General features: G+C 35.4%; 1 protein-coding gene across 1 annotated transcript in view; it reads left to right on the top strand.

Annotated features, from left to right (window-relative positions):
• The window catches only part of LOC113233305 (neuroligin-1-like), a 36,236-nt gene extending 24,192 nt beyond the window's left edge, over nt 1–12,044 (top strand). The window contains exons 4-12 of the mRNA XM_026468387.1: nt 2,333–2,343; nt 2,663–2,830; nt 5,143–5,263; nt 6,077–6,273; nt 7,419–7,541; nt 8,673–8,818; nt 10,100–10,227; nt 10,403–10,555; nt 10,647–12,044. Of these exons, the coding sequence (XP_026324172.1) occupies nt 2,333–2,343; nt 2,663–2,830; nt 5,143–5,263; nt 6,077–6,273; nt 7,419–7,541; nt 8,673–8,818; nt 10,100–10,227; nt 10,403–10,555; nt 10,647–11,557 (1,958 nt within the window). The 3' untranslated portion in view covers nt 11,558–12,044. The remainder of the gene's footprint in view (nt 1–2,332; nt 2,344–2,662; nt 2,831–5,142; nt 5,264–6,076; nt 6,274–7,418; nt 7,542–8,672; nt 8,819–10,099; nt 10,228–10,402; nt 10,556–10,646) is intronic.
• Nucleotides 12,045–26,489: the final 14,445 nt, after the last annotated feature.

Genomic DNA, 26,489 nt, shown 5'->3' with positions numbered 1-26,489 from the left:
TGACGATGACGATGACGATGACGATGACGATGACGATGACGATGACGCACACACTCAACATAGCCCCGCACTAGGGAAACTCTGTATCCGCGGGTGCTTTGGACACACAAACACAACCACAAATTACACCCAAGCTCACGAGAGAAATAAAAGTAGGCCATACAAATATTCTCCCGGCCCGGGGATCAAACCTGGGACTTCTGCGTGGTAGTATGGTAACCGTTCGGCCACAGAGGCAATTAATAAGCCCGGTGGAGTGACTATGTAATATAACATGTGAAGATTTGTCTTGCTACGAAATTGTAAAGCAGTTTCCTGATCAGTTGGTAACAAAAAAAAAAAAGCGTCAGTAATACTTTCCGACACAGAAGTGTGCCTAAGTTATTGAATGTCTGTCGACAGAAATTAATTTGAAATGTGAAATAGTTATTTGTTATGCAAGGCTGCAAAATTGTTGTTTGACGCGAGTGCTTGTATTGAAACCTGAGCAAGTGGAGGTTCCTAAGAATCCTGAGCGTAGCGAGGGCTTCAAGACACGAGACGCAATACAACTTTGCAGCTAGTGTCGCTCGACAGAGCGACACTAGTTTTCACTTCACTATAGCGAGGAAAAGGGTAGATGAAAGAAAAACAGTTGAAATATAACAAATCAGTTTTAATAAACAAAATTGGTTATCGTAGTCAATTCAAAGTCAACAATAATAAGGATAAAATATATCAACGGATTTATATTACATAATGTACGATAAACAGTCGAATAAATAACATATATATAGTCGAATAAAATAAGTACGATAAATAGTCGAACGTGACATTATGTTCTTTTTTTTCATCGAAAGAAAAGCTAGGTGCATGACAGTACAAATTTCAAGCTCGAATTACAAAAATATTTTTTACGCCAGAGTGGAAAAAGCGCTTTTGCGCGCAGATTTCTGTTATGAAAGCCTTTCTTAAATATTACTAGAAAAAATAAATTCCTTACAAAATATGTTTTGAATACTTATATATTCTAATCAATTCTAACTATATTCTAATATACATAAATACACTTCACACCATTTCAGTTTTTATTCTAACTTCATTTACACATAACAAGAAAATCGTACTGAAGGACAGTAGCAGCTTTTGGCATTTAGAAATTATATATTTTCACCGACTTAAAAAAAATGAGGAGGTTCTCAATTTGACTGTATTTTTTTGTATTTGACGCGATAACTCTGGCATTTGTGAACCGATTTTGATGATTATTTTTTTTGTTGGAAAGAGGGTACCTCAGTATTGGACCTTTTTAAATTTGAAGAAAATATAATAATGGCTAACTCGAGGAATCATCTGATATCCGACATCATCATGAATCCGGTTCCGCGTACCTTCTGGTAATCGACTTCAATAAAAAGTGGCAAATACAGTTCAATACAACAACGTTTGTATTTATTGCTTTTTATTTAACGGTGACATATTTCTGTAAACACGACACAAAATCAAACGAATTGATCATTTCTGCAAACATAAGGATAAAAAAAGTAAAAATAACATACCCAGTATCGAGTTCTTAGACTTTCGCAATTGGTACAGTCGATACCTGTCGATACTGATACTGGGCGACCTGATCCCCCAGCCGATCTTTTGGTTCTGGGAGCCTTCTCACTCATTCAACAGAAAAGTGTAAAGGACTGCCAACTTTGTGTTTGATATTTGTATTTATGTGATATATCTAAAGATTAAATTGGCTTAAAAAGTTTGTTACAACGTCATTCACTAATGATGTAATAAGGAAGTCATGCCAAAATGAATTTAACGACTCACAGATTAAATGTATGACGATGCTGACCTCCTTCATCATCATTCCACCTTTTTATCACCTTTACTGGTTCCAAGTATTTGTTAAATTTTGAATTGTTCTCGAATTCCTTTTCCTTCCACTATTCTTACGTTGGTTCGTACCGTCATCACTCGCATCAAAATTCTCAAAGCGAGAGAAACGTAGTTTACAGTTTTGAAATCTTTAGATATACGTATATAGGCCCTGTTGGAAAAAGTGTCTGTGTCTTCTTCACACTTATCTGCACAGAACTAAATAGGTAGTCGGTCAAGGGGTTAAGTATCTTAGGGCATTGACTGTACATATTGGAATGTAACCACACCTGACAACCAACTGACACCTGTAAAGTGCCCGAAATGTTGGTTTGTTTGAAAAAATCAAATATACGAGATTTAGATCAGCAAAAATAGTTTCCATTCAAATACAAACATACTATTTGCTCATATTAATAACATATAAAACAATTATTGAAGCATGGTTCAGCGGTGTAAAAATATATTCGTCTTGTAGGACGAACGTTGGTATGACAATCCTCTTAAATTTAGGTTTGTGACGTAAACGCGCAGAATGTTTCAATATAAACGTCAAATTTGGTCCTTACGAATACCGATTCAGTTTAATAGGTAATTGTTTTTTTAATAGAACACAAAACTCAAAATTGCTTGCCGAGGGCTTTGTAACTCCACTGTGGGTTTACACAGCTGGGTCATTTTGGATATAACATATTTGAACAAAGCTTGTTACTTTGTCTGGATTGTATATTTCTGAGATCTCTGCGCAGCAAAGCGACGTATTTGGGTTGATACAAAGACATAATTTTTTCATTTATTTTATGAACAGGTAGCAGAACAGACAGGCTGCCACGGGGACTTGTTGGAAGACGATTTGGCACCGTGTCTGCGCAACAAACCGCTTTCCGAGCTGCTCGCCGTGCGGCTTGAACCCCCGCGGTTCTTACCGGGGTTCGCACCTTTCGTCGATGGCACTGTTATAGTTAATCCGTCCTCCGTACGTGGATATTACGTTATTCTTATGTTTTATTGTATAGTTGTATCCTTTTTGTCCGTTTTATTCTTGAAAAGTCAAGTGAACTGTGAGAAAAGGAAGTGTAATTTTTACATAATTAATTAAATTCATTAACTTCAAGTTTCTTCATACAATAGCTTCCAAAAAAAATAATTTAATAATCAATTTAGGGATATAACCAAAATTATGAATTTAGACTGAAAAATGTACCTGGTTAATGTAATATAGAGGTATACAGCACATTGGAGATACATATACATATGTAACTTAGGTCCACATTGACGACAAAATAAACTGCAAAGTAAGCAAACTCAACACACATACATTATTCAGGCATGTAGAATTGTTGCCTCTATACGGTTATGATGTCATGATCTTCAATGACACTAAAGGTGTACAAAGATTTGCTCGATTTTTTACTTCTATTTACTCTATACTAGAACAGGGACAATCTTTCGTAACAATTTAAGAGGAATTGGTATAAACATTAATGTCAATAATTTTTTTAAAGTTGTATTACTTTAGATACAAAGTTAAATTAGAACGAGCATAAGAATTTATTTGTGTATACATTTAGATATATTAATATATACTAAGTACATTTAGTTTCTTTTGACGCCGAATTGTTTACGCACTGACCTGGATGCTGGATGGCTAGCTAATCATGATAAACACCAACTAGCCTAAAAGCTTGTTACGTAAATCATAGTCATCTAAATTATAATAATGGAAATCAAACGCTCCGTACACATATCCGTGAAATAAAAGTAACCTTATACCTTTAGAGCGCATTTATTCGACTCGAATTTAATCGCGCTCACCCCGCGCGGTCGAACAGCTGAGTCCGCATTGCCGCTGCGCAGCGACCACGCACATCTAACTGTCATGGCAAAATACGCTCTATTGTTTTATCTTTTAGTTTTAACTTAAATGAGCGTTCCGGGCACGCGGGTAAGGCTGGCCTGAATTTGGTCTACGCGGCGGCCCGTGAGACGACCGCGCGGTCGCGAAGCGGAGCCCTCGGCGGCCTGCGCGGTGGCTAGTTTTATTCAGAGGAATTCAAATATCGTTGCCTAGTAAATACCATTCAGATTCGCCATTAATATATATGAACGCTTGATAACTGGGCGGTCGCCGCGCGAAAACTTTCTCCTCGTATAACTGGGCGCTTATACTACTACTGTGTGCATGCTACATCGTCGACCTCATCATCACTTTCCATCAGGTGAGATAAAGGTCAAATGCGCACTTATTTTTTATAAAAAAAACTATAATATTACTAGATTTAGTCCCTCTTTTTGGTTTTGACTGAAAACCAGCGCTTTAGGGAACTTAGGCATATACTAAGGGCTCTTACACATAAATACGGGAGACGTTGCGTAAGCTCTTAGGTCTCTTACACATATTGCATCCTAGCACGACGCGACGTCGTATCGTGTTTATGTGTAAGAGCCCTAAGTCAGCGCCATTTCACTGCTATGGGAAAAATGTTTTATTTTTTTCTGTTATATTCAGTCTGCATTTGTGTCATACTACTGAATAAAGTGTTTACCTGTCTATGTAAAAGAAAAGAGATAAGTACCTAATAAATGATATTTTACGCGATGGTCATGGTCTGACTTATCCCGACGTTTCTTAAATCGCCAACTCCAAATATATGCACTAGATATAATATTTGGCCTAATGCCACAATAATATTCTACGCCGTACATCCTTGTGATTTACCTAATGGCAGTTTCACTACAGCCATATATCAGCAACAGATTCAATTGTTTGATATACTGAAATCCATTACATTAATTAAATAAACAAATTGTTCATGTCGTGATACATAAACCATTTGCATTGCCATAAGGGGCTACCTATATCAAAACAAGGTACTGTGTCCCAATCATCATTTCTGAGAAACAAGCACCTGTAAATTAATGTCTACATAAAATAAAGTGCTCGTTAATGGATAGGTATAAAGTTTAACATCTGGGCCGTATTTTATATTCGCTTGACTGAAGGTCAAAGAGGGGATCAATTATAGTAATTACCAGGCCTATTTATCTTTCTACGTTAAACACAAGGTGAATTAATCTACTGTTTATCTCTTTAGAAAGCAATTGCTTAGTCTTAAAAAACGTTCCAATTTATTCAAGAAATGTAACAATAGACTTACTGCCACAATGATTTACCCAAGCCAATAAGTGGCTCAAATTCATTGTATGAGAAGAACAATGAAAAAACCGAGCAAACATTGTCGATTTGATTATTAATGTTTCTTTACATGTACTTTTCTTTTTAATTAGGCTCCTCCTCCGACGGACAGTTCGCGGTTAGGCGCTGGTGCAGCGGCAGTGGCTGCTGCGGCAGGCCACGAGCTTACCGACTTTCCGCATAGAGATCTTTTGTTTGGCCTCACAACGACCGGTCAGTTTTATTTAGTATGCAATACATTATACTCTCTGATTTGTAAAATTTAAATCTCACATATTTCTCGTTGCTGGCCATTGACTTACAATTATATGGACGTCGGGTCCGCGCTAAAAAGTTTCCGCACTTGTAAGGCGCTAAAATCGTATACAGAGCGCGACACTCCGCTTTAGTCTTCATTTGTTCTACTGACAGCGCGATACTGCGATGACATTACAATTTAAATTTCGAATAGGTTGACTTGGGACATTTTTTTCGTGGTTTTTGTATTAGACCCGTCGTCCATTTATTTGTAAGTCAATGTTGCTGGCATAAAGTTTCCAAGCTGTAACCGACATTGTTGCATTTTAATTTCAAGTAATTTAATATTGAATGTATTTTAAAACGACTATTGTAGACAATTTCATAGTAAAGATATTCCCAATGTTATTGTTACAGCAACAAAATTTGATACGTACCTGTATATAAGGTCTTGTTAGTTTACTAGTATAAATATTAAATAACATCGTATACGTTGCTCTGATCCCAATATATACATAACTAACTAAAGCACTCGTGTTATGGAAATCAGTAACAACGATGGTACCACAAACACCCAAACCCGACAAAAAAAAAACACAAAAGTTAGTTTTTCTACATTTACCCGACCGGGGATCGAACCTGGAACCTCAGAGATGGGGTCATCGTGAAAACAGGTCAGCAAGCCATGAGACCACGGAGATCGTCAACCTTTCTAAACAAAGGGATATTTTGAAGAGGTTATACTCTTTTAACTTTAAGCCTTACGTAACCAGAAAGTCATTGTTACAGAGTCGTATTTGGAGTTTAATGCACAAGATCTAGAGTTTGGTTTCAACGAGAGCCGGCGAGACAGAATTCTGCGTACTTTTGTTCGGAACGCGTACTACTATCATCTGAACGAGATCTATTCCACGCTCAAGAACGAGTACACTGATTGGGACAAGCCCGTACAGAATCCTCTCAGCGTTCGCGACGCTACTCTCGAGGTAACTACAATTTCCGTGCTTATAGCTTATACCTTCCCAGTGATTATTTCAAGAGTGTGTTGGATATTGGCTATTTAACATGTTAAATATGTATATGTCGCACTATTTACCTCTTTATAGTTGACATTAAATAGGTATTAAGGTGACATAAGTTACGCCACTATTATAACTTCACGGATTTAGGAGGAAAATGACTTAATTTTTTAGCAGCAGTAGAGCTAAAGCCTTGTGGAAGAGTTCGTCCAATGAAGTACTTCCACCTTACCAATTTCTGCCGCCAAGCAGTTATGTTAGCATTACTGCGTTGCGGCTTAGAAAGTGAAATTACAGTCACATGGGACTTGTCAACTTATGTCTCAGGGTAACGGGCGCAGTGGCAGTGCCCCTCAGATCTTTGCGATTTAAAGCTCTGAGAGGCCGTGCAACTGTAATGGACAGGCGTGAAGCTTACCATCAGGCGCACGACTTGTTCGTCCCGTCACATGATAATATATAAAAAAATGTAGGAGGAATGCATTGTCTTAGCTATCAGATTGTAATTGTATATTGTATGAAATGTTGTTACTTTGAGTGAACACTGAAGAACTTCGAAAATCCTATCTTCGAAAAATAAATCCTCCGATTTTGTTTGACGGGGGTCTGATGTGCAACAACACATGGTTTCTTAAGAAACGGTTGACTAGACAGTCTTTAGTTGCGACGTGCCGCCATCGGCGTCTCTGGGCTCTTATCGCAGACGATCTTAATTTGAACGTCAAGTGGTATTCGCAACTCACCCTTCGTTCTACGTGGTAGACGGTACAGAGGAACTTAATGGTTCTTGCGTACGCTGAATACAAGATTCCCCGTTAAAAGGCTTTATTGGAAAATACTTGGATGTAGTGAGAAATTAGAACGCTGTCAATGTTATGACAATTAAATTGTTGTTCAAAGTTGTTCATTTACGTTTCATTACACGTTTTCACCGTTAATTGTTCGCGCTGAGAGATATGCTGCCAGTCGCGGTGGCCATAACGTTGTAATTAATAGTCATCGACGATTTCCATCATTAAATTTTGACTTACGAATTAAAAATACGAAATGAGAATTCAGTTTTGTAAAATGTTTGAATGTAAAGTTAAACAATACTCTATAATTTATAACAGGTTTTGAGTGACGGCCGAACAGCAGCGCCGTTGATCAGATTGGGTTACCTACACGCTCTACGAGGCGGCACAACGTACTTCACACATTTTCACCATCTATCTGCGGACAAAGATTATCCTCAGGTAATAATAATACCGTAATTTTTGTGACCATAAGCTTCAATGGAGTCGCTATACTCTGGGAAACTCACAAAATATCATCTACATGTAGTATTTAATCCATTCCTACCATTACCATTTAAAATACGAATGTTTTCAAGTTAAAGTAGATTGGGTAGTGAAGAGTTATTACGGTCGTGTGCAACAGGCCCGAAAACGAAAGGGAGATAACACACAAATGGTACTTAACATGTACATGTGTATATGTATGTGTGTGTGTATATTTACACATATCATGTCTAAATATTTGTGATATACACTATAAAGCGCAGTCGAGCGAGAGCAACGGTATTAGCTACTATTATATTAAATCTATTTAATACTATGCTTTTGTTTTACCAATGTAGCTTTGACAACGTTCCGTACACCTTTCTAGAACATTTTCATTAACAGTCCTAATTTAAGGAATATTCTATTTATTTTGCTCAAAATAGTAAGTTGTGGTTTGATGTTGAGTGATTAATTTTATCAATGTACAACAGAGTCAAATAAAATACTCCCCGTATTTTTATAAAAAGTTTTATTGACATGTGTTGGTTTAATTACTCAAGTGAGGAAAATTGAAACATGTCTTACGGTATTTATTGATATTTTTTATGAAATAACTCCACTAGTTTTGTTATTGTATAACATTGTATAACTCTTACAGTTTTACACATTCCGTAATGCCTATTTCAATGGGATAGGCCGAGGCTTAGCATATCCACTTCCTACTACACTGGTTTTGCTTCCCCTACGAACTTTCATTGTTTCATTTGTTGTTTGACGTCACACATGACACATAATAGCACATGACGTGTTTTTGTTGTAATTACTTAGCAATTATTTATCACTATAAACCGGTTACGCACGGTGGTTTTTTAGCAGAGATACAATCGAAACGCGCGATTGCATCGATGCAGTCGTTTATTTTGAATCGTTAAAAACGTACTTCGCGTTTGCATCGTGAGTGTATCGCCGCTTAAGTTGCGCGTGTGCGTAAAGGTAGGCGATTAGCGACTGCATCGTGACTAAATCGCTGCAGACGCACCGCTAAGAGTCACCGTGTGTAATCGCTCGTAAAGCTATCATGTCAGTTTTGTTTATGTAATACAGCGTCCCGGTTCCGTCCACGGAGAGGAGCTACCGTACTACCTAGGAGTTCCACTATCGACCGCTCATCATCAACTGAATTTCACGCAACAAGAGCAGCGAGTTTCCAAGTTGTGCATACACTACGTTGCCAATTTTGTGCGATACGGGTTAGTTAATTAAATTTACATGAAACAAGTTATTTTGATCAAACATCGGATCGGCAACTCCGCAAACTTTAGACAACTCTTGAAATATTGTTATCTACTTATGAAGTTGTCAAAATTTTACTTACTTGAAGTACTTTGAACAATGTATTTTCATATTGAAATACTAAAACATAATTATTTTTACTATCGTTTCAGCTCAGATAAAATATTTCTAGTACAATAATTAAGTAGCAGAGCTAAAATTTTAACATTACCTTTAGATAAAAGTATAAACTACATAAAAAAAAATTGTGGTTCTTTATAATGTTATACAGAGACAGGAGAACCCGGGAAAAAATTTGCTGTTTTGGGAATGGCCGTTATTAATATGGAAATGCAAAATGCAAAGTAAAATCTGCGTTGCAAAATTATTACTCTATCTTAATTAACACTATAACTTTATTCGTATGGAATTAGGGAACTAACCATCTTGAATCAGGACTGAAGTACGCAGAAAAAATGTTTAATTATTTTTAATTAACATTACGGATCTCTTTTTTATGAATTGATGATAAATATCTATTATAATATTTATTATAATCAATAATAATGTAAATGTTACTCGCTTTGAAGAGTGTTTATGCCAAGTTACAGAATAATAAACCCAAGCAATCCATTTTCTACATAAAGTAACGTTCCTGTTACATCGAAAGATCAAAAGGGCAGATTCTAAATGGAAATAACCTCTATGATCTTTCAAAGTCTCATCAATATCCATTCAGTCTTTTGTTTCAAAGCCTAACATTTAGACAAACAAAAACTTTAAATACAGCTGCTTTGACAACATATTAAGATCATGTTCAGCTAAATGTTTGTATTAATTCTGAAAGCACGTACTCAAAATTTTATAAATAAAATAAAATTAGATAAAATTATTACAAATAAGAAAAATTTCAAACTTTTCTTTGTAGGATTTTTTTAAATGAAATTAAGCATTAAATTATATTAATGATGATATTAAGCATTTCAACATTTTAGTACTCGTAAGGGAGTGACATGATCTGGAACAATATCTTAAAATGTTTGCCTTTTTTTCACGCGTAATCTATAAATAAAGAAGGTATTTTCGTTACTCTGATTAATAACTATCTAAATTCTAATCTACATATGTTGCCAGGCAATGTTCCGCTCTGTAAAGGAACCCACAATTTAACGTTATATAAAGGAAAGTAAGTTAAACACGAAATAGATTGAGGAGTGTATTGAAGTGTTAAATTGGAGTAATTTGTTTGACATAAATAGCAACCCAAACGATCCTTCGGCGACGCCGCCACCTAGCCCGCTGCTCGGCGACGCTCCGCGTCTTGGCCCTGACCAGACACCTTACTGGGACACCTATGACACCATCAATCAACTATACATGGAAATCAGTGCGTAAATACAATTAATTTCAAATAACCCACGAACAATACTTTTCAGTTTAATTACTAAAATATCACGGACTACAAAACTACTACGTAGGGGGTCATTTAAACTTTTGGGTCGTAATACCTTTGCGTATCCGTTTGGCTCATTTATTTCAATTTGATACCGTTTGGGGCGCAGGTAGCAAGCCGGAGATGCGCAGTCACTACCGTGGTCACAAGATGTCGCTGTGGCTGTCGCTCATCCCGCAGCTGCACCGACCAGGTGCCGACTTGCCTGACCCCGCTATGCGCCATCATCACTTCCAAGACGATAATGCAAATTACTACGAGGGTACTTTTTAAAAGATGTTATCTTACGCCACACCTTACTATGTTCGCTGTTAAGAGCAAATAAAATAATGTTACAATTTTTATATTGTCAGGTGCCGTAAGACCTCAAACGATGACGAGACTGCATGTACCACATGTCGTAAATGTGGACGTGGGTAGTCGCGGTGGAGATTCATCTCATAGCACTGTTCCGCCACGTACCGCAGCACCACGACCATCCCCTGCACCACCTGTGACGTCCACTGAATGCCCGCCTAATACAACATCCACTCCAATTCAAGCTGATGATGCTCTTCTCCGACGTCTTGCATCTTCTCACTATCAGTCATACACTGCGGCACTCACAGTTACTATAGCAGTTGGATGTTTTTTGCTACTTTTGAATGTACTCATATTTGCAGGAATTTACCATCAAAGGGGCTCCCGACCTCGACGCTCAAAAGACGATTTAGCGGAGGCCGGGAGCTCCTCTTCTTCCGATAATTACGACGGTAAATTGGACTACGAAGTGCGGGCGTTTGATGGAAAAGGTTTTGGTTTCGATTGTAAATCGGCACACGTGTCTCGCGGTTCCGGTTCTAAATTCGATTTGCGGACGTTATCCGATTGTGGTGAGCCTACATTTGGTGAATACAGTTGTTATGATGAAAAACACAGAGCAGCACGTAGCTCCTTGCCAGACGTAAGTGTTGGTAGTGCAATTGAGGCGGGAAGTGTTGTGTGTATCGATACGCAAAAACCGGATATTCAAAAGGTTGACGGCCGGCAGCCAGATTCAATAGGACGAACTAGTAGTTTTGAACCGAGAGTTGTGGACTGTTCGACGCAAGTCAAGTTTGGCCCAGTGTCTGATACAGTAGAGGTGGCGTCCGATTCAAACGGAGATTCGGAGTCGGGCGGCGCGAGCGGTTCGGGTGTGATGCGAGTGCCGCCCGCCGCCAATACGCCCGCGCCGCCCGGCATCATGAAGAAGAGAGTACAAATACAAGAGATATCAGTATGAGGATTTCTAGACTCCGCCGCCGAAATAGTTGTGAACAAAAGGACAAAGTTGTGATTCTTAAATTGTAATATGTATATAAAATGTTTAATAAAGCATATGAGTTTATGTCTATACATATAAAGTAAATTAAGATTTGCCGCGTGTTTACTACTCTGAACTTACTTTGCGTGTAAATATGTAAGTAAATTATGTGTTACTCGCTCTACTGCCAGAAGTGTAGCTAATATGTTGATATACCGTTGGCCAATAGTTATTAAAGCGTACTGTCGTATAACTCTCTCCTTCATGTAATATTATATGAAGGAATTGTAGGTTCTTGTGAACATATGCGTATGAAATAAATGTGAATATAACAATAAATTAGTGACAAGGCAACACAGTTTCATACTAGCTGTACATAATATCAAACGAAGTGTTTCAGGTAACGTAGGCTAAAACTATTTACATAAAACGTGGTGTACGAGTATGTTGTTATTTTTTGTAAAGTATACTTTTAAGTGAGTTTATTAATTTGAAGTAGTTTTTGATAATTAAGTATTTAAAACTATACTAAATGGACGAGTACTGATGTATAAACATCTAAAATTGTTAGTATTTTGATCTTAGCATTTTGATCATAGTAACTTGAAGTCTGTAATTCCTCAGTTTTTTCCATTTCCATATAAAATTGAAACAGATTAAAAATATCTTCTAACTTAGAAGGAAATCAGGGTAATTATGCTTAAACCGCAAATCCTTTCTATTACTAAATCAATTCATTAAAATGACAACCATATCCTAGCTTTTGGCTGCATACGTATTACAATAACAAATATTGAATATTGATGGTATTGCTACTGATTTTGTTGAACGGTATTTTACCATGAAAAGGTAAATTGCGCCATTGATAATTATGCCTGTGGGATCGCTCTAGCAGGCAGGTCATGGAATATGTATACAATGCAACAGGTGTTTTAGAAGCGCCTCCACTTTATGTTACTACGATACTAAATGGTACTCTCAATTTCCATAATTACTGCAAGTGCTCGTCCATATTTTTATCTTCGCAGGAATTGATGACGATTATGTAACAATGAGTGATTAAATACTTATAATTACGTCATTATCCATTTTGTGACAAAATGTGAACCAATAATTGATAAATCTTTTTTTATGAAAATATTCAAAACAAGAAATATAGGATACCTATAAAATACACAATGTAATTGTGGAATTGACGTAACTTTTAAATTGCATTTCGAACATAACGTTAATAACGTAATGAATAACGTGTAAAGTACTTGCTACCAATTTATCGGAATAAATAAGTCTTTGTACTCTGAATGGTGTAAGAATAAAGAAAAGTACCGATATAATACTCCTAGAAAATTATTTATACAGAATTGTTTCCAATATAATAGTGATTTGAAAATTATCTTCCTTGCAGGAATTGCAAAGTAGCGCTTTGTATAATTGTACAACTTAATTTGTTATTGTTAATGAAGTAGAAAATTATTTATTAATATTATATAACACTGAGTTGAGTTTATTATCTAACTTTGTTAATGTGACAAAAGGTATAATATGATTTATAGACTGTTAGTAATTTGTGCTCAACATCAACATTTTGTTACAATTTGGTGTTTCTATGGAGTGCATAAACATGTGTCGAATAAATATTTGAAATTACTAATGGTTTTTTCATGATTCTAAGGGTTGTCATTTGTTTCGTCATAGAAACAATCAATCTAATAAACATGCCATTAGGTTATTGCTTGAAGCATTATTTTTTTTTTTTTTTATTGTATCTGTAATGAGAGGTCCCGTATAAAATATCTTCAGAAGAAAATTCTTGTCTTATTTTTCTTTCGGGATTTTTTTATCGAATTACAAATGTCCTTCTCAAAAATGACCTGCCTAAAATATGCAAATAGCACTTCACCCTTTTAAGATAAATGATCGAAGTATATTCAAGCAAATGGAATAAGTAAATCATGTTTAAAATTAAGGAAATCTTTTTGGTGTCTAAGCTTTTGAAATGTGAGTGTTTTGATCCTTTGTATTACCTTGCATGTAGAAAGTCGCTTCTGGGATTAGTTTCGTTAGCTCATTTTATCTAAAAGTCTCGACGTACAAAATCAACGTCTTTACTCGGAGCTTAAATCACGAACCCTCGTTTTATGACGTAGGTAAGTAAATTCTCGAGGATTAATAAATTTATTGAACCATGGAAATGTTTAAGAAGCGAGAAAATTCGCCGCAAAATCCTATTAGCTTTAAAAGTAAAATGATGTTGTGCATGCCACACGCACGTTACGGCTTTGATAACTTATGTATGTAGTCTTCAGTTTTTTTTTCCGTTATGTAGATTCTGGAAAGTTGGTGGTATTGTACATTAACAAAACAAAGAGAAAATTGCTACTGGTGCGATTGACAGTGCAACTGCACGAGCAAGAGTTCGAAGTTAGTATTGTGTCAGAGTCAATTAGGAAGTTAAGTGAACATGTGTACTTGAACTTAGTTTATTTTCTGCTAAGTTTGATCAGTGTTCTGAATGCCTGTGGAGAAGGAATTTTAAAAAGTTGTTTGCTTTAATGTTCAAATGAAACTGTCGATAGATTGTATACGATTACATAGTAAAGGTGAGTGAATGAATTCGTCTAGTTAGTTTGCGACCAAGCCACGGGGGCTGAGGTAGTAGTATCACAGCGGAATCAGTGACTAAAGCCTCGCCGATACACGGTCGAGTGATTAATCGAACTACGGAACAGACTAAATTCGATTCGGCGATTGAAAGGGACGCTTTACCCCCTTTGAACAGTGAAATTTGTGGTAATTTATGACTTTTCACAGCAAATTTTCACTTTACCCCTCGTACAATGGCTATGCACTTGTAGATTTGAACAAAGAATTGAGAACATAATTATATTTTAATGAACTATAACAATTAAAAGGTTTGAAAGTAAACTTTTGTAACAAATTATAATCTTATGAGGTAGGTGTTCAATATCTTACCGCACTTTACAAAACAGTTAATGTAACCAGTAGCAAAGTTACGCCGGTGTCGGCAGATTAGGTGCATATGTAAGCTTGTTGTGTTAACTATATTGGAAAAGTTTAACAAAGAATAGAAGATTACTAAACTTCCAGACAGCGCTGAGACGATTCAAAGTCACCTTCTAACTCTATAAACAAACTTGTATATGGAGACTATGTTTGTAGAAGAGCTTGTACGAACTTAACATAGATAAAGTTACAAAGCAAATGTTATTGTTTTCTTTATAAATTACGACAATTAAAGTAGTGACTTATCTAAGTAATGTTACAATTCAAACGCGTTTGTGTGAATCTCAGTGACGAATTTCGTGATGGTCGCCCGTCCACTGCTGTGAACAACAAAAACATTGATGCTGTACGCCATATGATCAGGCATGTGAGATATCATGAGATTCGGGCATCTTTAGGCATAGGCATAAGTCAAATACAATCAGTACTACGCAAATATTTGAGTGTGAAAAAGCTGTGCTCTCGTTGGATCCCACACAATTTGACTAAGGCTCAAAAAACGGATTGCGTGACATGGTGCAATGCGATGCTTACCAGATTTAACAAAGGGGCGTCAAATTTGGTGTGGGACATAGTAGCAAGTGACGAAATATGAACTTATAGTTACGGTCCCAAAACAAAACAGCAATCGAGCGTATGGGTCTTTCGAGATGAGCCGTAACCAACCAAAGTGGCGCGCGTGCAAAGTGCTCCGAAGCGAATGATTGCTTCTTTTTTTAATAAAACTGGACACGTGGCTTCTGTTGCTTTGAAGAATCGTTTTACTGTGAATAGTGATTGGTACACGACCATTTGTTTGCCGGAAGTCACTGAAAAACTCCGTAAAAATAACCGTAAACGTCGTATCATCTTGCACCACTATAATGCCAGTTCTCACACGGCCAGACAGACAAATGAATTTTTGAAGATGAACAACGTTGTTCTTCAAAAATCCCGCGTACAGTCCTGACCTGGCACCTTGTAACTTTTATTTATTTCCATAAATTAAGTACCAGTTACGCTTTTCATCACCTGAAGAGGTTGTCGAAGAGTATGAAAAATATGTTTCTAAGATTGTCACGGAGGAGTGGCTTAAATGTTTTCAAAATTGGTTCATTCGTATGAAAAAGTGCATTAACGCTAACGGACAATATTTTGAGAAACAATAAGTTCGAAACTTATAGTGCGCCACAAAGTAGAACAAAAAGAAGTGCGTGGATTACAGTTTGGTTTGATGGAGAGTAATGTCTATTATTTAGTACAGAGCGCAACCTTGTACATCATTCGCAAATGGATTCTTTATAAATACAAAAAAAAATACAAAAAGCGTTATAATTATACTGTCTGGTTTATTACTATTCTGCTTCTTTTACACTATTTCTCTGTAAAACACTCTAGGTACTTAATACTTATTTTATCATGAAAACATACCATAGCTTATTGCTGTTAGAATTTAAACAGGAGAGAGTATTTGTGTTTCTAAGATTTATTTTTTTTCCTTTATTTAATAGAGGGTCTATTCGTAATACAATATGCCACTCCCATTGGAACATTGCACCACTTAAACACACTACATACAAATCAACACATACATTTTTTGATAATTATCTACATTTTAGCCAGTATGACAACATACTTACATACCCACACTTAGTATTGGCAAGTTGAATCGATGCCCGGCTGAAACCTCTCTGCCTCGCTCTGACACACTCCACGAGGACGTGGTATACGTCCTCCCTCTTGTTACAAATAGAGCAGTTGGGAGACGTTTTTTTACCCATCAGGTGGGAGAAATTGTTTAATGGGATATGGCCCGAGCGAAGCCGGAAAGCTGTTACGATTTCATACGAGTGCTCATGTCTGTTGCATCAATCCAAAGGTAGTTGGAGAGGCCAGGCAGCATTGTTTCATACCGCACACCCTTTGTAACAGATCTCTCGTCGAAGTTTTTCTTCCAAAGTTCCACAAACTCTTTTTAGACAGATGAAATAGATCCGAAAAACACGATGAACACCCATTAAAAAGGTTAAAACATCTACTTTTTCGTTATATTCCACCCAACATGGAGATCCATTGCAGAACGACTAATATATTAGCGCGTGTTAATTTGTTGATGAAGTCCAATACAGCGTAGACTTTCGGTGTTCCTCGAAAACTCGAGGTATACCGAGTCAAGTATTGAAGTGAGCTTCTTGAATTCGTTAGGATAAAGAAGCCATTATAGTTGATAGTATGGATGTATGATAGTGCCTCGGAAATTACTGTTAACCCTGCATACATAATAGACATGTTTGGATTGGTCTTTAATCTACAATGAGTGTTTGTTTGTGGATCCAAGAACGCTGCACCGACGTTACTTCCAGTTATAGATCCATCAGTAAGTATCTTATAAGATTTATGATATTCTACTTGTACAAACTTCATAGATAGTTGGGCAAAATGAAAATTGGTATAAGTTTTCTTACTATTCTTTGTTGTATATATCTATCGAGGACAGCGGTGTTTTATTAGAGAGGAAACAGACAGTAAAGAAAAGCAGGAAAAGAAGCAAGCATGGAGTATAGAAAAGGACAGAGACAAAGAGCTAAACATAGACTAATTACTAAAAACTATAAAGCGAAGGACCAATATATCGGGGACAGTGAAGAAAACGGCAGTTTAGGGAGGGAAAAGGTGTATTATTAGAGAGGAAGCAGACAGTAAAGAAAAGCAGAAAAAGAAGCAAGCACAGAGTATAGAAAAGGGTAAAGACAAAGAGCTAAACATAGACTAATTACTAAAAACTATAACGAGGGTCTGTCCTCGACAATATCGATACTATATTTAATCGATTTAGAGAGATCCACATTGCTTACCCGAGTGTCTAAGGAGAATACTTCTAATTGTCTACTTATATGAATGGGTACCGATTTGAATTTATTATGTACCACAACCATTAGGGGCATATCTTTTCGACACCAGTACGTACATAGCGACTGAAGTCTATCTAGTAAATAATAATTTCATTGTTTGATACTGCCTCATATTTATGCCAAAGCTTAGTAGCGAGATAGTATCTTCTTATTTTTAAAGGTTGCATATAGGGCTCATTTTCCATTACATGATATACTAAAACGTATTTAAAATGTGTAAGTAGACGTATCCTAAGATCAATTTTAGGTATTATTTACTGCTAAGCGAGCTTTTATTAAATTCCAAGATAGGATGAATGGCAATGTTCACAAAGGAGTTAACGATACATTGATCGATGAAGATCGAATCATTTTACGCAGGAACTGTTTTTTACCCTAAATTACCAATGAAAAACGATGTATTTACGAATATATATACGAGATATATGTTGCAAATGTTAACTTATCCAATTCGATTATAAAATAATTAGTTTTCATATCGAAAATTACAAAAATCTATCGATAAACTGAACGAAACATCATTGATTAATAAAGACACTGCTTGAAAACATTCAGAAACAAGAAAATGTTCAGGTACTATACAAACGAAGCATAATAGACTGTTTAGCTAATATTTTGAACAATTTTTAATGGTAAAGTTGGGATACTTACCTTTTAAAATGATAACAAAAACACCTGCTTCGATACACAAAGATATTACAAAGTAGACTTCGATGTTATTATTATGTGTGACTGCTTAAATTGAATTTTGTTCAGTAATTAATGTTTTTAGCAAACGCACGTCAATTTCAGTCTGAAGTACTTTAATTTATTCTCGGAGTTTCTGCTAGTTGAAGGATTGAGGGGAAAGTTTGCTTAGCAGTTATTTCAACTTTAAATTCTTCTTCATAAGACATCACCACAATCTCGACTTATTTTAAGAGATTGTCTAGGTTTGTTCAGGAACTTTTCCCAACTGGTCCGCAGTTTTTAGTTTTAATTACGAATATATTATTTTACAATATTTTTCTTTCTTGAAATGATTTTGTTTTATAGAACATTATATCCAGGTAACTTTAACTTTATTGTAACAATTCCTTGTATTGTAATATTTATTTTATTAATATTAAGGATGATACAACAAACTGATTACAACATAATTTTCGCTTTCTTTGTGCGGGCAATCTAACAGTCCCGTAGTCAAATAAGCGCCGACCGCGCGCCGATAAACATTTACGGGAAAATAATTGGGTTTCCATCGAACGTGTGAGCGGTCCAGCTTGTAACGAACGAGGCGAGCGAATGAAGCGGACCGCGAAACCTTCAAATTGAATTTTAAGCATCCAATTTGTTTGCGCGGTGACGCCGGCTGTACGGACGGTTCCAACGCGCCACCCGTGCCGCTCTTCCCACTCTCGTATAGGTGTTCTCGTAAAGCGATTTTTGCAGCCCACGGCTCACACAGCGAGCTCCGACGGGATTTCAATGAATTATTTATATACATGCACGTGCACTTACACAAACATAAAAGTTCACAAACTGTGAGGCTTTGAGTTTCAATGTATTCAATCACAGTGTAATGATATCATTATATTTATTATTGATATTTATTTATTATTGTTATTATTGGATTTAAATTATTATTATTATTATTATTATTAATTTTAATTTCATTTTATCGGTAGACATTTTTCTTTTTGTACATTTAAATATACATGTAAGTGCATGCTGTGGTTGCCTATAATTGAAGTTGCAACTATATGTTAATTAATAAGTATTTATTGTTTTGTATACGTTAAGTTGTAAACTTTGTTGGCAATCCTTAATAAATAAATAAATAAATATCAGATTCTTTCTGACTTTATACTTGAATTTATTGTACTTAGAAAATGAAACTATTTTTCCGGATTTAAATCGCGTATATTTACACCTCTTACAGCGCCTTGCGGCCTTGCGCCTCGGGCCTTTTATAGGTCCCATGGTCACGGTTGAGATGATACAGTCATCAACCAGTTATGTCTAATATTAATGCAAACCACCCTATTTTTTCACTATGGTTACAAAAGTTATTAATTAAATACCTTATTTTAATTTTACAAACCTTTTAGAAATTATTGTATTGAATGAATTTTTATTAATTTCAATTTATTATTAATTAATAATAGTAATTGGAATAAAGTAAAACGTTAATTAATACGTCTGAAAGAACTGCAGACTTTATGTCTGTTTGGGATTTTTCATCAGAGGAAATACTGGATCCCAAACTGGTGGTTTATTGTACTTTATTTCATGTTATAATTTTTTTATAGTTTTGGGTTTATATAATTTATTGCAGAGGCCGGGAATAGAGGGATTGCGGATACGAGTCAGCAATCTCCGTGTCAAAAAAAGCCATTAAAAAAGTATGTAGGAATTTGGTTATCGATTGTAGAATTATTCACGTTTCGCGTATTTAATTAACTTGTAATTACACGCCGACATGATATTGTCATTTTTTCAGCACTCAGATATAAGCAATTTACTTTCATTCATGTCATTGAAAAAATTTAAACTGAAATTGAACGACTTGTCATAATAATGGCAAAATTATCTTGCAATTTTCCTTCTAGCGAACATAATGGCAATATCAAAGTTAACAGGCAAAGGAAACATTATTAAGTGTTATCATTTTGGCGACAACGAGGTTTCTTTTAAAAAAAATGGTTTCTTTCCGTGAAAAGGATAAATTTCTTTAATTCAATTATATTTGCTAAGTTCTACGACGATTCGTAGCACTGCTACGCCAACGGCGTACTGCTAATAAATTGCAAAAGTTATAGTAGTCAACTAATAAAATTTGCATAACCTTGCGGATTTTGTTGTTGCACCAAACAAATGAAGCTATGGTTCTAGAGTGAGATAAAAGAAGCCTTAAGCGCTCAGAGAACTGTTAAGACGTAAACTCAAAGACAGAGAGTACTGGGCATTCGAATTTCAAAGAGTTTGCTTTGAAGCTTTATCATTCAAACCAGTTTCGTTATTTTGGACGGTGAGTATTGACTCAGTAAATATTCAGACTCAGTTATTTGTCGGGTAAGCTTACCTAATCGTGAATCGTATATATGTTTGATTTATTTATTTATTTATTAATTATTTTTAACGAAACTGTATTATACAGGTAATGTACAATAAAAGCTTAAATATAGAACGAAAAACTAAGATTATATTATATGAATAAAATTGGGTCGTCGCGGCAAGGTGCTCAAGATGCTGGCAGCGTTTCCCCTTTGTATGGTTAATTTTGTACAGATGAAGGGCACCGGGACCCCACGGGCTAAGGGTTTTGACTCCAAACGCTGGTAGTCGGAGCCGAGGTCCTGCCACTTATTATTTTTTATTCTTTCCGCCAGTTTCGCTGCCGAGCCAGACCTCTTACGTTTGATTAATATCTAACATATTTAATTTTAAATTAAAATCCAATAAAATGTCGTAAGTATTTGTTGTATGTATGTGTACACATATGAAAAAAAGGTGTTCTTATCTTAATGAAACTATAATAGGAGAATATTATTTGCTTTGGCATGATGAAAACGCTCGAGAATTCTTTAAGTAGTACACAGCTCTTTCCAAGTAATAAGGAGCGACTTATCACAATTAGGAAGGAGTTCTAGACACTTCCATTCGTCAACGGTATGAAACAAGATTACCTTCACTTTACTGCCACTTCATTCGGTAATTGCTTTCACTATTACGTACAATGTGAACATGTTAACTGTCTATTATACTAATGATACTTTAATCAAACCAATCACTACTAAGGGGTATTTTACATTGAGGTTGTGCCTACATTACAACGAGCTTTTAACTGACTTAAAAAAAGGAGGCGGTTTTCAATTCGACTGTATGTTTCTTTTTTTGTATGTATGTTACGCGATAACTCCGGTATTTAGGAACCGATCTTGACGATTCTTCTTTCGTTGGAAAAAATAGTACCTCGGTAGTGGTTCCGTTTAAATTTGACGAAAATATTCTACCTCTAAGAGTGACAAACTAGGGAATGAATCCGGTTTCGCGCCCTTCCGGTAACCGATTTCAATAAAACTTAGCAAAGAGATGTAATTCCACGAACTTTTGAGGTCGGTTTTTTAGTACTCTGTACTGGAATTATAATTATTACAATAAAATTAAAAATAGGTGAATCGAAATAATTGTCATTAAAAAAGATGTGATAATTTTATTTTTGATAACAATTTACGGGACGTACAAGTCGTGCGCCTGGTAGTAAGCGACACGCCTATCCATAGCAATTGCAGTGCTACTCAGACCTTGCAGTTGTAAAGATCTGAGGGGCACTGCCACTACGCCCGTCACCTTGAGACATGAGTTGACAATTCCTATAGGTAAGGTTAGGTAGGTATAATTTCACCAGCATCGTTAAGGCAGTGCTTCCCCCGACGAACTTTCACAAAGAGCTTGTACTGCTTCTAAAAATATTAATATACCATTGGGTATAAAACATTATCGTACTGCACATTTAAGCGCTTTAGATATTCTGTTGGCTTTTGTTGTATTATAATTATTATTAAGGCACCACAATCTCGTTTACAATAGCGCAATATCATAAAGTTCTAGCGTAAACGAATAAGGAGTTAAGAAATTCAGTATTAAAATTTTAATACTGATTATTAAAATAATAATAACTGATTTTAACAAAATATAGTATTAAAATTTTCGCGATAACTTTTAAGTCTCCAGTGAACAGGCTTCTTTACTCTGTTACCGTGTCCCTTTGATGCGCCCTGAGTAAATCAATTTGCCAGGCAGTTGATGCTAACTTATTAAGACCCGTGCATTATCAGCGCCTGTAGAGTAGTAAGATATTCTGAGCAAGTAGCCTTTTAAAAGGTTTTTGAATTTTTGGATGTCATCTGTGAATAACGATCAAAAATAAAAAGTTTAGTCTTAAAAACTCTACTTTATTGTTTATAACTTTTAAAGATCAAAACTGAAGTTTTAACAAATTGTTTTGTATAGCGTATAAGAGTGTATTACACAAGTTTATAGTGACATTTAAAAATGTTGATACTTCGCTATGAGAATTTGGTAAAGGGGACGGGTATATGTAAATGTATTTTAAAGATCGAATTACGACTTGGACCTCAGCTACAAATGTCGGATAATTAAAGTAAATAAAAGCATTACAAATGACCCTTGAATGTCTGTTCTCCAAGGCTTAAAAGGTGCAACTTTTTATGTAAGAGATATTTCTTTGAAGTTGCTTTGTACTTGGTAATTATCTTCTGGCGCCGCGTCAAAAGAAACATTTCCATGGCAGTTAAAACCGACTTATTAACGTTAGTGTCTTCTTGTGTCTTTCTATTATTACAAATAACTATTTTCATCAAAAGAAAATTCTTTCACTTAGCGTATTACACTTTCCTGTCAAAAAGAAAAAACAATTTAATTTAAGGCAGAGTTATAAGATGCTGGAAAAACACTTTGTAGTTGGACGGAAGTTTATATTCATACACAATGTGACAATTTGTGTAATATATTAATAATATATAACAATAAGATAGGTGTGCCATTTTAATAATGAGTTTAGGAAAGATATTATTTGGTTATTACATATGATAAGGGAAATGGGATTACTGAATACCTATTCGGTGGTAAATTTGATTATGGACCAACGGCGTTATCATGACTCCCATAAAGTATCGTAGATTTTATTACATAGATGTTTATGCAGTGTTTTTAAAATATTTTATTTTGGATATTAGCATTTGAAAAATAAAATGACGTAATTAAGCAAATATATTATGCTGTGTAAAAATACATTTTAAACTTTTTTCGTTCGGTAGAATTTGCTCATATATTAATTTCATTTTGAAAGATATGTGCTGAATATTCACAGAATGATTGCAGGGTTGGGTGACAGGATTCACAAAGTATATATTAGACGGTCTTATGAACGCTTATCCGATCGGACACTTTTTATAGACATGCATTGATTCCAAACGAATAGGTTCTAGCAAAAATATTTTTCTTTCACAAATGTAGCAGTATTCTTTTAGATTAGAATATTAAGTACATATTATAATGGGTTCATTTTATAAATGGTGAAAACGTGTTAACTCGTTTGTTAAAAGACTGAAAAGTGGCTTACTTATACTTCATATAAGTAATACATTTTGTAATCATAAAGTTTGAATGGTGTGTAAAGTTTGTATTTATTAAACATTCTCTACCAAGCAAGCTTATATAGGCTGCGCAATCTACTCGAACATAATTGATCCATCTTATAAAAGTACATATTCCCTGTATAAGTTTCAAAAGTAAACCCTCTGAGGACTCAAAATCTTTAATAAGGTCAGCGTGCGTGTTTTTCACGGCTCAGTATTAAGTGTACAATTTTGCAGAGTACCGAATCTCGTTTGAGACGGCGGTGGCGCGGCGGGTCATTCCCGGTTGGACGATTATTCTAGCGAAGTTATTATACATGTATTGTTTAGAAAAACGAAAATCTTATTAAAGTGCCCGTTAGGAGTAATTTAGATACTGATTACTTTTTTATTGAATCCGTCTGGATTTGCAATTCAAACTACTTTAATTTGGTTAATGGGTTTACTCCTGTTTAAAGTGCACTTAGTGTATTTCACTATGCAACATTTTAAATTCAAGACTAGACCATCAAATTGTACATTACAAAGCATTCTTATTTGTTTCCGAAACTTACTTAAATATAATATAAAATATTCGATCCGGTCGGAAGGAATTTTTTCTGAGTGTTCGATCTTTGTATTAATAATTATAACAAACTAGTGGAGTAATTTCACAAAAAATAATTGAATATCAATTCAATAAAAATTTAATTAATACAGTGAATAGCGACATTTTTCGCCAGGACTGGTAGCTGTAAAGGTACTAACTGGGTGATAAGTCTGCAATAGATTTCTCATAGATGGCGCTACGACTAAAAAGTCGTTGAAAGACCAAGTACAAAGACACGACGCAAGCACATAGAAAAATTCGTGAGGTCCGTAAGTTCGTTCCGTGGCTTAGTTGGTATAGCGTCTGGCACGGTGTGCAAGAAGACGTCGGTTCGTATACGACCGGATCGAAGGAATTTTTTCTGAGTGTTCGATCTTTGTATTAATAATTACTTAAATATATCCTATATTCGTTCTTTATAAGTTATAGCGTCGGAACAAAAACTAATAAATTTCGATTTTAATTTTGTTTATTTTTATCAAAAAGATTTGTGGTAATATTTTGAGACCCGTGCACATAAAACGCATTTTTAAGAAGGAATTAGTGGTTGTTGTTCAGATTAAGTTAATTTGTTTGTGTAATGGTGCAAAAACTACTATTTGGCATTAAAAAAAATACCTAATTGAAAATGTGACTTAGTGGTTTTTGTTGCTACACTCGCTCATTAAATGTGAAAAAGTTGATTGCGAATTACTATAGGAAAAGACATTAAAGTTACAGTTCAAACGTTTATTTTTGAATTTACAGTAGATGGAGCTAATTATTTACTTGCATATGAACACTTCCGGCATGATTGCACGTTTTTGTTACGCCACGTATTTAGGCTTTTACTTACATTTTGACTTTTACTAGTAAAAGTGCACATACATATAGTATATGGGTAATATAATAAATGAGAAGAATGCAAAATTCACCACATTATAAATGTTTCCTCGGGTGAATACACCAGCTACGTCTGCAGGTAAAACAGACTTAAATTGTGGTGTAATTGTATATTTATGGAGCAAATAAGTTTTCTAGATAGCTAAAATATAATTTCTTTCGTATTGATGAAGTGACGAGACGCTAAGAAATGATTTTGCTATTTTAACTACGGTGAAGACATTCGATTCTCTAGTAAAAAGAAAAATAAAGTTATATATAAGAAAAGCATACCAAGAGCAAGGTTTAAGATACAAATATAAATATAAGAACAGAACATTTCCCTAAAGTGTAACGGAAACAAAAGAAAACATTATTCAGAATTTCAATACGGGGGTATTAGGAAACTTTGTCACAAGTACCTTCAAGAATACGACTGGATTAAGATGGCTCCTATAGCACGCCCTTCTAGCGGAAGTCTCCAGTAGCGTCTTTAGCCGAGGTCCGTCCCTACCTGGGCGCCCTCAGCCCCGCTACTTAGTTTATAATACGGGTTAAGGGGTCTCAACTCGCCCTTCTGTCCAGTGGCGCAGCAAAAAGCCATCAGCGACCAACTGCTACTTATCCTCAAGGAAAAACAGTGGATTCAAAACGTATGTACTTATTAATTCATATACATATGCATGTCTAATTATCATTTTTTGATTTACATAATGCATAATGCCACAATGTGTTGCAAAGATATAATTTCAAGGCAGCAGTGAGAGCGGCTGTGTTGGAACTACAAAGTCGATAATCAAGTGTTATTTATAAACCATAATTTCTTTGTTCTTCTTATCGTATCGATGGCACTTACTATAATACTTGCCGTAAAAGGACTTCCCAATAGAAGTAAGGTACTCGCCGATTGTAGTCCAGGATGCGCCAGACTTATAGGAAAGGAATGGTAGGTATGTCGTGTGGAGAGGCTCTTTTCGTGCACTTCAAAAATGTAATTGTTTATGTATGGAAAGACATCATGCTCTTATAAATTTTTGCAATGTACCAGTATTTTCAAGTATAAGTTCAATTTGTGACGTCGAAAAGCATGTATGTGGGTTACATGTACTGTGAAATAAAATATATATATGTTAAGAACATAAAGGAAAACTCAATTACAAATACTGTGATTGATGGCAAGTTTTACCGTTGTTTTTAATAAACGAACGTTACGATTTTTCTACCTGAAATTTATTGAATTATTTAGTGAAGGGTTGTTGGTATACAACATAGGCAGTTAATTCAGCATACCAATGAGGGTTTGTCAAATTAATCGACAAGAACTATTTGATTATTATTATTAATACCAATTTAGGGATAAACTGCTCGTCCGGTAGAGGTGATCGATTGTGTATTAATTAATACCG

The sequence above is a fragment of the Hyposmocoma kahamanoa genome, unplaced genomic scaffold, assembly GCF_003589595.1.
Source record: "Hyposmocoma kahamanoa isolate Upper Pololo Valley unplaced genomic scaffold, ASM358959v1 102, whole genome shotgun sequence".
NCBI lineage: Eukaryota > Metazoa > Arthropoda > Insecta > Lepidoptera > Cosmopterigidae > Hyposmocoma > Hyposmocoma kahamanoa.
The sequence above is the reverse complement of the archived record's forward strand: the minus strand, read 5'-3'. Positions and strand labels throughout refer to the sequence as shown.